General features: G+C 39.9%; 4 protein-coding genes across 4 annotated transcripts; 2 read left to right on the plus strand and 2 right to left on the minus strand.

Annotated features, from left to right (window-relative positions):
* Positions 1-526: 526 nt before the first annotated feature.
* On the minus strand, positions 527-2,264 carry PHYBLDRAFT_189078 (hypothetical protein). Its single transcript, XM_018439606.1, has 4 exons — positions 2,194-2,264; positions 1,621-2,124; positions 1,474-1,553; positions 527-1,418 (listed from the first exon to the last, which is right to left on the minus strand). Exons 1-4 carry the CDS (start codon positions 2,249-2,251, stop codon positions 570-572), a joined length of 1,491 nt encoding a protein of 496 aa, XP_018285380.1. The 5' UTR covers positions 2,252-2,264; the 3' UTR covers positions 527-569.
* A 1,742-nt stretch (positions 2,265-4,006) lies between these two features.
* Positions 4,007-4,628, plus strand: PHYBLDRAFT_160448 (hypothetical protein). The gene is made up of 2 exons (XM_018434181.1): positions 4,007-4,404; positions 4,472-4,628. Exons 1-2 carry the CDS (start codon positions 4,069-4,071, stop codon positions 4,607-4,609), a joined length of 474 nt encoding a protein of 157 aa, XP_018285381.1. The 5' UTR covers positions 4,007-4,068; the 3' UTR covers positions 4,610-4,628.
* A 12-nt stretch (positions 4,629-4,640) lies between these two features.
* Positions 4,641-8,827, minus strand: PHYBLDRAFT_183616 (hypothetical protein; the record flags this gene model as incomplete). The annotated part of the gene is made up of 7 exons (XM_018438800.1): positions 4,641-5,120; positions 5,191-5,466; positions 5,572-6,217; positions 6,272-7,492; positions 7,592-7,955; positions 8,065-8,550; positions 8,602-8,827. 7 exons carry the CDS (start codon positions 8,825-8,827, stop codon positions 4,731-4,733), a joined length of 3,609 nt encoding a protein of 1,202 aa, XP_018285382.1. The 3' UTR covers positions 4,641-4,730.
* Positions 8,828-10,373: 1,546 nt separating this feature from the next.
* Positions 10,374-11,408, plus strand: PHYBLDRAFT_118509 (CCHC-type zinc finger transcription factor; the record flags this gene model as incomplete). Its single annotated transcript, XM_018428639.1, has 4 exons — positions 10,374-10,584; positions 10,639-11,066; positions 11,127-11,227; positions 11,276-11,408. Coding segments are annotated over 4 exons (873 nt in total), but the record flags the coding sequence as incomplete, so codon positions are not given.
* Positions 11,409-13,185: the final 1,777 nt, after the last annotated feature.

The raw sequence follows: 13,185 nt of genomic DNA on the forward strand, positions 1-13,185 counted from the left end.
AATGTGAAATTGAACGGGTAGAACCCCAGGTGGACGCATTAGTTGGACAGCACGACCAATCGTTACTGACAATTAGTGACCGTCTAACAGACCTTATGGCATATGTTCGTGAAGGCCAACTTGGTTTACAACATTGCATAAGTCTTGAAAGCAAGCCGGTGCAACGTACTTCAGCAACAATATTACCTTACAGAGCATCTCGATACTTGCCGGATCCAAGACGCCTATCTGTAGCTATGAACACACCCAACAAGAAACGACTATCTACTCTCTCTGTATCTAGCATGTCGTCTCTTTCATCATACCAACAGGAACGCATGCTTACGCGCGCATCCAATCTTAGTCAAGCATTATCGCAAACGCAACGAAAGCGCACAGTGGGCTAATTCTAGTCTATTGAGATGCTATACAATCTTCTTAATTATGCATATACAAAAAGTTAATAAAATAATAATTTGCAAAATGAGGATGTTTTTATTGACACAAAGGAAAGAAGCCTTTTTTTTTAAAAAAAAAAAGATGGGGGGGGGGGGGGGGGGGGTGGATAAGTTGTACATTATTTTAAAATTTTAAAGGTTGATCAGCATCTTGACGACCTTGACCTGAGTGTATTCATGGAGAGCATACTTGCCGAGCTCCTTTCCAAAACCAGACTGCTTGTAGCCACCGAAAGGTGTTGACTGGTCAAACACATCAAAGCAGTTTACCCAGACGGTACCAGCCTGTACCTCATTGGAAACACGGATAGCAGTATCGAGATCCTTTGTGTAGACACCGCCAGCCAAACCATACTCAGAATCATTGGCAATCTCGATGGCTTCGTCAACAGTCTTGAAGGTACCAATAGCTACGACGGGACCAAAGATCTCCTCTCTCATGATACGCATATTGTTCTTGCAGTTGATGAAAATAGTGGGCTCGATGTAGTAACCCTTAGTACCCCAACGCTTTCCGCCAAGGTGGATCTTGGCACCTTCCTTCTGACCAATATCAATATATCCCAAAATCTTATCAAACTGGCCCTTGCTAATCTGAGGTCCTTGGAAGGTATCAGACTCAAAGGGATCTCCCAACTTGATCTTCTTGGCTTCTTCTGTAAACAACTTCAAGAATTCATCGTGAACAGACTCGTGGACAATAATACGGGAACCAGCATTGCAGCTCTGACCGTGGTTGTTGAATATACCGCCACATGCCCAAACAGCGGCGTTTTTGAGGTCGGCGTCAGCACAGACGATCTGAGCGGATTTTCCGCCCAACTCGAGCTGGAGCTTCTTAAGGTTTGAGGTAGAGGAAGCCTCCATGATCTTGCGACCAGTAACTGTAGAGCCAGTGAAAGCCATCTTGCTGACAAGAGGGTGCGTAGACAAGGCAGTACCAGTGGTTTGGCCGTATCCAGTGATGATATTTACAACACCCTAAATCAAATATTAGTATCTATACATTCTTAGCACAAATAACTAGATCACTTACAGCGGGGAAACCAGCTTCCTTGACAAGTTCAGCGAACTTGTACAATGGCAAGGGTGTGATCTCAGAGGTCTTCATGACAACTATACGATAATTAGTATAAAGAAATATAACTACTATACACATCTATACACATCTATTGAGGCTTACTGCAGTTTCCGGCAGCCAATGCAGGGGCAAACTTCCACACAGCCATCATTGTGGGATAGTTCCAGGGAATCACGGCACCAACAACACCAAGAGCCTCGTGACGGGTGTAGCACATCTTGTCAAAAGTAGTGTCAATAGTCTTGCCGTGGATCTTGTCAGCCCAACCGGCAAAGTAACGGAAACATCCAATAGAGTCAGTGACATCGACGTCACGGGCAACAGAGAAAGCCTTTCCGTTATCGAGGGCATCGAGAGTAGCAATCTCATCAATGTCGCGCTCCATCAAGTCTGCCAACTTGTTCAAGAGACGACCCTTCTCAGAAGGAGCGACCTTGCGCCAGGTGTTCTTGAAGCTCTCGTGAGCTGCCTTGACAGCAGCATCGACATCAGCCTCGTTAGCTGAGTGAACAGAGCAGATAACTTCTTCATTGACAGGGTTAATTGTCTCGATCAAAGGACCATGACCAGGAACAAACTCGTTGTTAATGAAGAGATGGGTGTGAACTGGTCAAGACATGAGTGGACAAAACGAAAACACAAAACGCTAAAAATTCCAAGATAACGATTCATTACCCTTTGCGGTCTTTCCGTTGGAGAGCTTGACGGTCTTGATATCTTCTGAGCAGGACATGTTGGTAAGTTGAGGTAAGAAGAGGACAAGCCAGCAAAATCAAGGATCATTTATATCTTGTCTCGAGCGGAGTTTACGTGATATGACACCATCTCGTTGTCCTCCAACAGCTTACTGCCTTGTTGGTTTAGAGCTGCTATTATGTTATGATATAGTCGATCGTACTATTGTATAATTAAACACGCATTTAAACGTACTAATTACATTGATAAAGCAACTATTGCAAGCAAATATCAGACATTTGTATTGATTTGTATTTTGCACCTGTACTATACGCGTCAGATGCGAGGGAGTCTATTACCAATCTCTGTTACACTGACTAAAGTCATTTGCAGGATTAGCATGTTTCATCTAAAGCAAAATACTCCCTTTGTGCGTATAAGTAAATATGAAAAGTTTAATTATTGATATTTGTCACGCGTACAAGATGCTATACTTTGATTGTGGACCGACAAGAGTCGATATACCGTCTACTTCATAAGGTGTTTTTGGTGCGGATAATATTGTACCTGTTGTGGGCTTGTCAACTAAGTGTGATCAAGGATATTTAGTGACTGGTATTTGAATAGTTAAGAGATGTTTCACAATATTTGTCTTGTCATTATTACTTTCGATATACTTGTCTGTTGAATCTATGTATATACATATTGTTATTATTGAACCATTATTATATATTAAGGATTAAAGTGAGGCTTTAATAATCCTAGAAAGACCGTGGGACAGCCAGAGGCTGATCACTTTTTCGCCGATCAAAAAACTGTTGATTTCTCAGGTTCAAGTCTGCGCTTATAATTTACTCTCTAAAAAAAAATAACCGCTTTCTTGTCCTTCACTCTTGTTATCAAAATTCACGAAATACGAGTACAAAACCCATATCATGGCCTCTTCTTCTTCTATTTGCCTTCATCATACTCCCTATCTCTGTCCACTTAAATATCTCCGTATTTTTTATGGTCAGAGTACTACTGACCTTACTATCTCCAATGATAAGAGGAGATCGTTAGAAACTCCTCAAAAACTATACCAAGATAATCTATTAAGAACATCCTTTCTTGGTTGCATTACTATAACAGAACAAGAAGCTTCTTTCAATCCCCCCTCCCAACATGTATTCTAAAGAGAGAAGCATGATAATTATGGAGTTATGTATACCCCTCTGAAAAAGAATAATATTAGAGTTGCGCAAGGTAAACATGAACCAAGGTTTGTTTGTTCATTGAATACAATAGAAATGTTTATTCAATACAATACACACACACGCACATATATATATACCTTTTTCTTCAGAGCCATAGCCAAGGGAATATGTTACTATTTAAACATTATAATACACATCTATTTCAGCTGTATCAATATTAGTCTTGGCTAACAAACTAAGATTATATATAAAAATTATCAAGGTGGCACTGTGTACCATTGGCCATAAAAACATGTGTCCATTTACCCGCATAAAAACACTTAGTAGGATCTTTATAGAAGATGCATTTTATTTATTTATCCTAAAGACCTCAATGTCTTGAGCAAGTCATATATGTAGCAGTGCTTTCAACAAATATCTTTAACGAATAGTTTATAGCTATGACACATATACATACATATCCAGTATAAAGAAAAAGATGAAAGAAAAAAAAGAGGGCATGAACCCGAACTTCGGAGAAATGGTCACTTCAATCCCGCAAGATATTCACTTGCTGTCAGAATAACTGAATAAACAATGACTGTTATTTGCACTCTGTCCTTACACCATGTCATCTTCTTCAGTCCCAACAAAAGAAGCTCCTAAGCCAGTAGAGACTCGTATACTACTCATGAGCGCAATGGGTGCCTTTGGTGCTGGCCTGATGGGAGCTATCTGGCACACAAAGCGAAAACAGGCTCGAGACATTGCAATTGAAGAAGCAGCTGAGATCACTCAACCTCCTCGTACGCAGCAGGCTGGACCTGCCATTCGCAAACCAATGCCCCCTCGGCATATTGCTCATGCTCCAGTTGCAGCCTACAAACCACCTACAATGACAGCTGCTGAATATGCTATTGCCAAGCAAGATGCTGGTGTTTTTGCCTTCAAGACTCTGGCGTACGGTACTCTACTGGCATGGGGAACTGCTGGTGTTCTGGCGCTTTCAGTAGGCTATTTTCTCGAAGTTCGCAATGTAAGTTATCTCATATGCAAAAATAAAGCTAAACTAAACAATACATCCTTACTTATAATATCAATAGTTTAAAGAGTTTTCGGATAAGTTGCAAATCATTGTGCCTCGCCAGACATCTCGTCTGAGAAAGGCCTTGGGCGGCACTTCTTTTGAAATGAGAGAAGAAGAGACACAAGAGCTTGATGCATTGGTCTTGGAAGATTAAAAAAGACATTATTATATACAAAAAGAAACGTACAGAGAATAATCTAATTTGCATTATTCATTCAGTGTTTTATTCATTTATTTATCTCCTCGTTGCATGATTTTTTTTTGTCTAAGATCGTTTAGAAACCTGATCTGACACGCATATCTTCAATCTTCTTTTGTACTTCAGCTACAGATCGATCCAATTCTTCTGCAATAGCCCTCCTCTTATCTGGTGTCAATGTGTTATATTGCTCACACAGATCTCCATCTATCACAGAGCGAACAGGTGTATAAAAACTTCTGTAAGCCAAATGATCCCGGCCAGCCAAAGGAGGTGCCTCTGCGCGCATGTGCATTTCTAGCATTTGGAAGAAGTCGACATCTTCTTTAGAGACAAAGGGAACATAGATCGATATGGATCCCAATAGGGATGTTGCCAGAAGCACCTCACGGCCACCGGATATTAATGTAGTTCGGTGGATTGATGTGATAATATCCCCGGTGAAGTAGTGACAGAGATTGTCAATCTAAGTCGCAAAAGTACAAAAGAGAAAATTGAACAGTCTGTTTAAAAAAACCTCCTTTACTCTTCTTTACCTTATTGGGTGCACCGTGCAAGTATCCTTTTTCGTAAAAGATCCTGTTGCCGGTTGTATCTTCATCGATTTCTTGACTGAGCTGCTGTGGTAACCGGTCCACAAAGAAGTTTCCAAACTTGTCACCACCAGCTACGGTATCATAATCAATCATAGCTGTAGCTGTAGTCCAGCGTGGGGTTGTGTCATCTGCAAATACTGCAATGCGGTTATCTGTTCGCTTGTAGACAGCGTAATGGATTGACTCTTGGATATCAGAGACAATGATACGATCACCCTGGGTGTGTAGAGAGATAATACAATTTGGGATGCTCTATTGTATCAGCAAAATAGTTAACAAATGCCATATATTATGTCGTCAGTGGTTACTCTAGTATCTTACCTTGTTTTCACACTTTCGGAGCATCTTCTTCTTACCGATATCATAGATACGAAGAGCTTTTCCTACACCTGCTAACAGACGTCCCTGGAAGCCCAGCAGTGCCATGGGAATTTCGTCTATTGCTGTAGTATGGATGTGATCAAGCTGAAGACGGCCCTGGAGATCTTGAACAGGTCTGTAGACACGCAAAAAACCAGAAGAGCACGATCGTGGTGCCAAAACAACATCCTTAGCAGTACCTACAACTACAAATACTTCAGAAGCGTCTGCAGCATGAGGGTTGACACGGAACTGAACCATGGCTACACTAAATGCAGCCTCGTTTTCTTCCAACTCAATTTCATGTAATGTTTCTCCTTGGAAGGGTTCAATAAGTCGAATGCAACTGGCCCACTTGCCGTGCTCAGCACGAACGTGTCCAAATTGAACAGGGTCCAGGTTGACAATGTCTTCATCAATCTCAAACCCTTCGCTTTCCTTGATAGCAAGCCCCTTTTTCTTTTCGTCTGGAGAAAATGTGGCATTATCACTCTCTACTACCACAAAAGTCTTTGTGGGGGCATGAAGAGCAAAGCGTCTAGGAGTATACTTTAAGGGAATAGAAACCTGGTTGAATATAGTACCGAGCTTCTCCACAGTGAAAATTCTATACAAACATAATTGAGTTCAAATTATCTACTTGCCTTTTTATACACCTTACCTCAAGGTATTTCCGGCTACTGCGACTACGCCCTCAGCGCACTGTTCACTAATAAAGGCACTACCGAACTCCAATGCATCATAGCTGAGAGGTGTCAAGTAAAGTCTGTTTTGGAAGGTGTAGCTCACCCAAGGCTTAGTAGAAAGTGCCAATACAGCGGGTCTACCTTGAACAGAGATCTTAAAGAGGCGGACACTGCGTGCACCAATAAACCGAGTACGAGTGTCAGACAATTGTCCACTGACAGTGTCAAGAACAGTGCGGAGAAGAACACCATTAGTAAGACCAATGTTCAGATACTGTGTTCCATGGCCACGTTCGATTCCGGTGTCCAGCATCTCTACAATACACAAACTAGATGGTACACCTTGAACGGCCTGCATCGACACTGATTCAAGGCAAGCATCTGGATCCACACCCAAGATACGGACTGTTTGATCATCACATCCAACAGCCAAATAGCGGGATCTTTGACGCCCTTCAGGAACGTCTCCCAAGGCAAGACTGGTAACATTTGAAGTCATCTGCTTGCGTTCTTGGTTCTCGTTAAGTTGACCTTGGTTGTCCAATTCAAAATAAACAATTTCTCCGCCTGATAGCGCGATAACAATTTGACGGTTGTTGGTGGCGGCTTCGATAATTGATTGTCCACCTGGTACTCTCCATTCGTTCACTCGGCGATCGGCATGTGTGTGGCGAATACCTTGAGGATAGACTTGAACAAGGGCATCTTCACCCATCTGCTGTACTGCTAATGTTGGGGCTGTTGTCAAGAACCCGGTATCTGTAACTTCTTCTACAGTTTCACCAATTGATAGTACCAAGGTGGCATTGGCAAATGATACAATGATGTATGCATGGTAGGCATCATCACGACGCAATTTGGCTGTCCATACTGCACTAGGGTTGCCAGGCAACTCACTAACAGCCAATTCTGCGGCCTCAAGGCCTTGGTTGAGAATACGCAAAGATGAACGGGAGCCCTTGCCGCAAAGTCCATAAATACGAGGTGTTTCTTCGTCAGCCAAATTTAGGACCTTAGCGTCCATCAAAGGTGCCATTGAGTCCAACTCATCAACCAGTAATAAGTTCTTTAATGGACGAGGTTTGAAGTACACGAGAGGGGTTTCTTCCTGGCTGGCTTCTGCCTCCATGTAATCTGCTGAAGAGATTTCTGGGTCATCAGGATCGTCACCAAGACTTTCGAACGAATAGTGTTGACTATATAAAGTGATTAGATATACTTCCAGTTTTTCTCACTCGCTCTCTCTTCTTTTCTCTCTCTTAATCTTTCTTCTCTCTACTTTCCAATTGACTTACTGGTTACCAAACTCACTAGCAGCGAAGAGGAAACCACTTTTGAGAATACAGAGGGATGTGGCAACCGGAATAGTGTCAAAGTACTTAATAGTCATACCCTGAACAGATCCTTCTTCGTGATCCATAGTAACTTTGTAAAGATCACCTTCCTCTGACTGTAGTAAAAAGAAAAACTGGGTCTGTCTGTTGATCTTCATACGATGGACTGTGTAGGCTACAATGATAACACCTCTGGAAGAATCTTCGAGGGGCTGTGCACGGCGGGGGATTGGGATACGATGATCGGGCATATCCTGATGCTTGTATGTAATGAAGTTTTCAGTACAAACTAATACACCAGAGGGGCCATCATTACCACCAGGTACTAAATAAAAAATCACAATTAATTATTTCTTTCTTTTCAAAAGATTTCTTCTCCTCTCCCTTTCGATCCGCATCCTCATCCTTTTCCTGTAACTTCATTATTATTTTACCTGGGATCAACATATTCGACTTGATGTCTACTACTTCTGTCCACTTTCTAACTACATGGTTGAGACCAAGGTCAAGTTCATAATATGTCAAGACTTTCTCGATATTTTCCATTGCTTCGTTGGTCACATCTGAGTCAACGTCGGTGTAATCCACTTCCAAACATGCAAATACTGGATTCTCGAATCCAACATCTAATCCGACGATATGATGAATAAGGGTATGGCTTTTGTGAGCTTCCAGTGGAGAAGAGATGGTGAGCTTAGCGGCTGAGTCACGATTGAGAATATAAACCAATTTCTGCTTTTCGACTGCACCGACCATTACTGCACGACCTTTAGGATCGGTAGCAAGGTAATGTCCAGGTACAATACGACGACAGCCAGTCTTTCCATAAGTCTCTTGATGAACCTTGTCGAATGTGTTTTTTGCCGGGTTATACTCGAGAATGACAATGCGACCAGAATCAGACCCAACCACAATATAATCTACCTTTATCATCAGTTTTTATTTCTTCAAATGTGACTCTCATCATGTACCTTTACTGGCACCAGTCAAGCGGAAAGGAGCCAAACTACGGACTAATCCAAACACATCATGTGACAGAATTGTATGCACCTTTCCGGTAGTTGGATCAGGCTTCAATAGCTCAATACGCGTATTACGAGCGACGATGATCTCCTGCTGTTTTGTACCAGAGAAATTGCCATGGATGGCCTGATTGATGGCTGTTGTTGGACTAAGTGTGAGGTTGTAAAGAAACATAACTGTTTTTTTGTTTGATTCTCTTTTTTATATTAATAAAAATCAAGTCGGTTGAGGACGCGCGTTGAATTCCCAAGTGATCAGCAAGAGGCTTCTTTTAATAAAGAACGATATTCCGGATATAGTAACGGAGTAAAGAAAAAACAGAAAAAAATAAAGAAATAAAGGGACAGGTGGCAGACAACAGGCGGTACGCTTATCCACTGGCTCAAAGGTCAAAATGAAGTGTGTCTGCAAGTTGCTTCGTTCTCAGTCGGGGTTGTTGTTAACGTCATATATATTGATGCGGGTGGCTTGTTAAACGTATTTGCATTGGTGAACGAACCGTTTGTCAGTGCACCTTAACACAAATGTCCCAACAATCTATTAAAGTGTGAGCATAATTCGTCAACGATTTTCTTCAAAACGTCCCAGCTCTCATGCGATAATTGTGAAATTTAGTCTGGTAATTGGATCTGTAAACTCCCGGTTTGCGGAAACATTTAAAAAGGTCTCATCGATCAACAATAAGCATGGACCATTTGATGTCCTGCTGTGTACGGGCAACTTCTTTCAGTCAGAGAATGATGAATCTGAGTTGATCAGCCTCATGCAAGGAAACATTGAAGGTAAATCTACTCCCAATATATACTGTGATACTTATAATTATTCATAGTTCCGATCACAACATATTTCATCACTGGGGATCGTCCACTTCCTACTAGCATCGAGAAACGCATTAAAGAGACTGACGGTGAAGTCTGCACGAATTTGTTTTATCTTGGAAAGCAAGGCATTCTCACCACTGCTCAAGGGCTGAAGATCGCCTTTATGTCAGGTTCATTCAATAAAGACATTTATAACGGCACTGAATCGTCTACTGGAATGCACAACAATTATCTGTCTAGCGATATTAAGAGGCTGCAATCTACTCGTATGCCAATTACTACACCTTCTGGGGTAGATATCTTATTGACTTACGAATGGCCTAGCTTTATCACCAACGGCAGCAATTGCTCACTTGAAACCCCACTCACTAATTCGTCGACTCCTATTGCTGAATTGGCTGCTGCATTAAAGCCTCGCTATCACTTTGCGGCTTCAGAGAATGTTTTTTACGAGCGCGAGCCATATTCAAATATCACTGGTTTCGGACCAGCAGAAGAAAGACCAGCAGGACATGTGTCACGCTTCGTTGGTCTGGCTGATGTGTTGAACCCAAAAAAGCAGAGAGTAAGTTGGCATATTCCGAATACCTAAAACTCATGTCTTTTTATCCGTTATTTTAGTGGTTCTATGCATTTAACTTGATCCCGATGGGAACAATTGATGCGGAAAAATTGTGCATCGCACCAAACAACACAACCCCTTGTCCCTTTAACCTATTACTGACAGGAGATCAAGGTGTCAACGCTGGTCAGAAGCGTTCTCAGGATGATTCTCAGAACAATAATGGTTCTTTCTTCTGGGGAGACGAACAAAGAAATACTAAAAAGGCTGGTAAGCTTTAGTAGTAATGAAATCAAAGCTAGCTTTTATTCAAATGCTTTCTTGATCTACCTTAGTTCCCCCAAAAAATTATATCTGCAATCGCTGCAAAGTACCTGGACATTTTATCAAAGACTGTCCTGAGCGTGCGAATGAAGAGTCTGCTGTACCACCAGAAAACTACGTTTGTCGAATCTGTAATATTCCTGGTCACTTTTTGAACAAGTGCCCTCAAAAAGATACACACGATAAGAAGAGCAATGGGCGACATGTTATAGTCCCTGATAGCCGTAAGTGCACACAAACAGTATTTCTATTTCTTGACTTATAACTCTATAAATTAGTTGATGCTTGCTGGTTCTGTCTTGCAAACCCAAAGCTGGCAAAGCATCTGATCGCATCTATTGGCACACAAGTGTATGCTACCCTTGCTAAAGGACCACTTGTGATGCCCGGAATGCCTGAAGCCACAGTTCCTGGTGGCGGTCATATTCTATTGATCCCTATCACTCATTACCCCACTCTCAATAAAATTCCCGGCGAATCCCGAACTGAGGTTATTGATGAAATGGAGAAATACAAAATGGCCCTGAAATCCATGTATGACAAGTACAACCAGGACATGGTAGTGATTGAGATGTCTCGGGAATCCATTTCAGGTCTATCCCATGCTCACGTCCAAGTTGTGGCTGTACCCAAAAATAAGAGTGAAAATCTAGAGAATCTCATCAAAAATGAATTTGAACTTCGGAACATGGCATTTGTTGACCAGGTTCCTGTAAGTATAAAGTTAAAGCAGGCTTTTTATTCACTTTACTAAAAAAACTCTTAGAATGATCCAGAGGTATCTTACTTTAAGATCGATATTCCCAACGGGAAATCGTTCGTCTACATTATTCCAACAAGACTTAAGTTTAATATGCAATTTGGAAGGTAGGTGAATACATTAGTTAAATATTGGAGTATTTATATATTTCACAGACTATTGCTGGCAAAAGCCCTTGGCCACCCTGAACGTGAAGATTGGAAGGCATGCTCTCAAACAATTGACGAAGAAAGAAATGCAACTGAAGATTTCAAAAAAGCTTTTAAGTCGTTTGATTTTACTATATAATCACCGCACATGTGTATATTAAAAAAATTGTCCTGAACAACAATACCAACTTGATAAATTATTTGAACAAGAATAATATGCGTTTTTTGATTACTGTTATCATTTCCGTATACAAAGTGTAAAATAACCCATTTTTAAAATTAAATTAATTTATATATATTCCAGAGAGAGAGAAAAATAGAGATAGAGAGAATGTATGCGTGTGTATTGGTTTTGAAAACTACTTGATATATTTGTGTGTAAGACTCTAGGGCCTAATACGTAAAGGTAATGGCTTATAAAAATGGCTTGATGATGATTTACGTGCATTTTTGTGTATAGTTTTTGAAATTTTGCCAAAGCTAGTTTTTTTTTTCTTAACTCTTGGTTACTTCCCTTTCAATTTAATGCTAAATTTCCCATTGAATAACGCCATATAATCAATAGAGAAAATCCAGAGTTTTGTAATTTTTTAAAGTTTCTAATACACGTACTATTTTTATTCATAAATCCGAGAATTTTTCGGCTGAGATAAAGACCACTATAAATTCAATTAATTACCAATTAACATATTCATTGAACAACAAGAAGAGAAAGCTCCCCATGTCAGGTACTCCAAAATTTAGGTTAGAAAGATCTAGTAATATAGTCATAGATGAGACAATATTTTTCTTAATGTGAGGTGAAAAAAAAACTTTTGAGAACTATGGGTAACAGCAAGGAAACGTCTCTCTTGTTGGTGTAATCGTATCTAGGTAGATAATCATAAACTATTTCTATTTAAATGGCTTGACCAAGACTAAACTTCACATAAATAAATAAAGCCAGCGGTGGTAGGCGAAACATTAGCTCAATAGGTGAAGTTTGAAGTAAAGTGAGTTAATTATGTAATCTCACATGAGTCAAAAGAGTAACATACCATTAAAGCTATTTGATATTTACCTATATGAAATATAATATTCTGATTTCTATTTTTTTTTTCTTTTATTATTGTTGTAATTCAATGGTGTATATTAGCACGCATTTCTGTCTATATTATTTACTTTTGATTGCAATTATAAAAACTATTCTTAAAAGAATATTGGACTAGATTGTATACTTAAACTGTACTAGACTTTTTTTTAAAAATAATTACACGAATATATTAAAATACTGTATAGCACTAGTCAATTTAGATAATAGAATAATAAGCAGAGTTTCCGGATAAAATATCACAGGTAAGACTGTGAGAAAAAGTTTTATTGAATTCAACAGTTCAGACATAGGAATGGTCAATGCTCTGCAAATCCATTGTAGAATTCCCACCTGTTCACATGCATTGTTTATCAATTGACCTGATTGATATATTTACTACTAACAGGAATAAACACGAGAAAAATCATGCCCACTTTCACAGAAATAAAATTTCTGTCGAGATCATTTATCCAAGAAATATATAAAACGACTGACCAAACTGCATTCTTATATACTTAATCAGGCAACTCGCGGTGATGCGATAATATAGTATTTACTACGGATAAATGGAAAGATCTATAAAGAGTCATATACTTGATATAAAAAAAAGAGATAGCAAAAACACCCCGAAAAGAACAAGCGAGAGTTACCTTTCAGTTAAAAGGACCTGTAAGGCGTTGAGATGATCTCAAATTTACTTTACTTAATTAATTACCTTTTAATTGCTATATCGGGGCATATTTAAATTTCTTTTTTTTTCTTAATAATTTTAAGTTTATAATTTTTGTCTTTGTCGGTTCGGCCCACTTTTGGATCCAAGGACTCCGATAGGTACAAGAAGTGT

The sequence above is a fragment of the Phycomyces blakesleeanus genome (assembly GCF_001638985.1).
Source record: "Phycomyces blakesleeanus NRRL 1555(-) unplaced genomic scaffold PHYBLscaffold_30, whole genome shotgun sequence".
Taxonomy (NCBI): domain Eukaryota; kingdom Fungi; phylum Mucoromycota; class Mucoromycetes; order Mucorales; family Phycomycetaceae; genus Phycomyces; species Phycomyces blakesleeanus.

Bases quoted from the DNA above. Each gene is read 5' to 3' on its own strand.
- PHYBLDRAFT_189078 (XM_018439606.1), bottom strand. From the start codon at position 2,251: ATGTCCTGCTCAGAAGATATCAAGACCGTCAAGCTCTCCAACGGAAAG. The intron at 1,554-1,620 runs GTAAGCCTCAAT...ATTATCGTATAG, and splicing joins ATTGGCTGCCGGAAACTGCA to TTGTCATGAAGACCTCTGAG. The intron at 1,419-1,473 runs GTAAGTGATCTA...TATTTGATTTAG, and splicing joins AGGAAGCTGGTTTCCCCGCT to GGTGTTGTAAATATCATCAC.
- PHYBLDRAFT_160448 (XM_018434181.1), top strand. From the start codon at position 4,069: ATGGGTGCCTTTGGTGCTGGCCTGATGGGAGCTATCTGGCACACAAAG. The intron at 4,405-4,471 runs GTAAGTTATCTC...TAATATCAATAG, and splicing joins ATTTTCTCGAAGTTCGCAAT to TTTAAAGAGTTTTCGGATAA.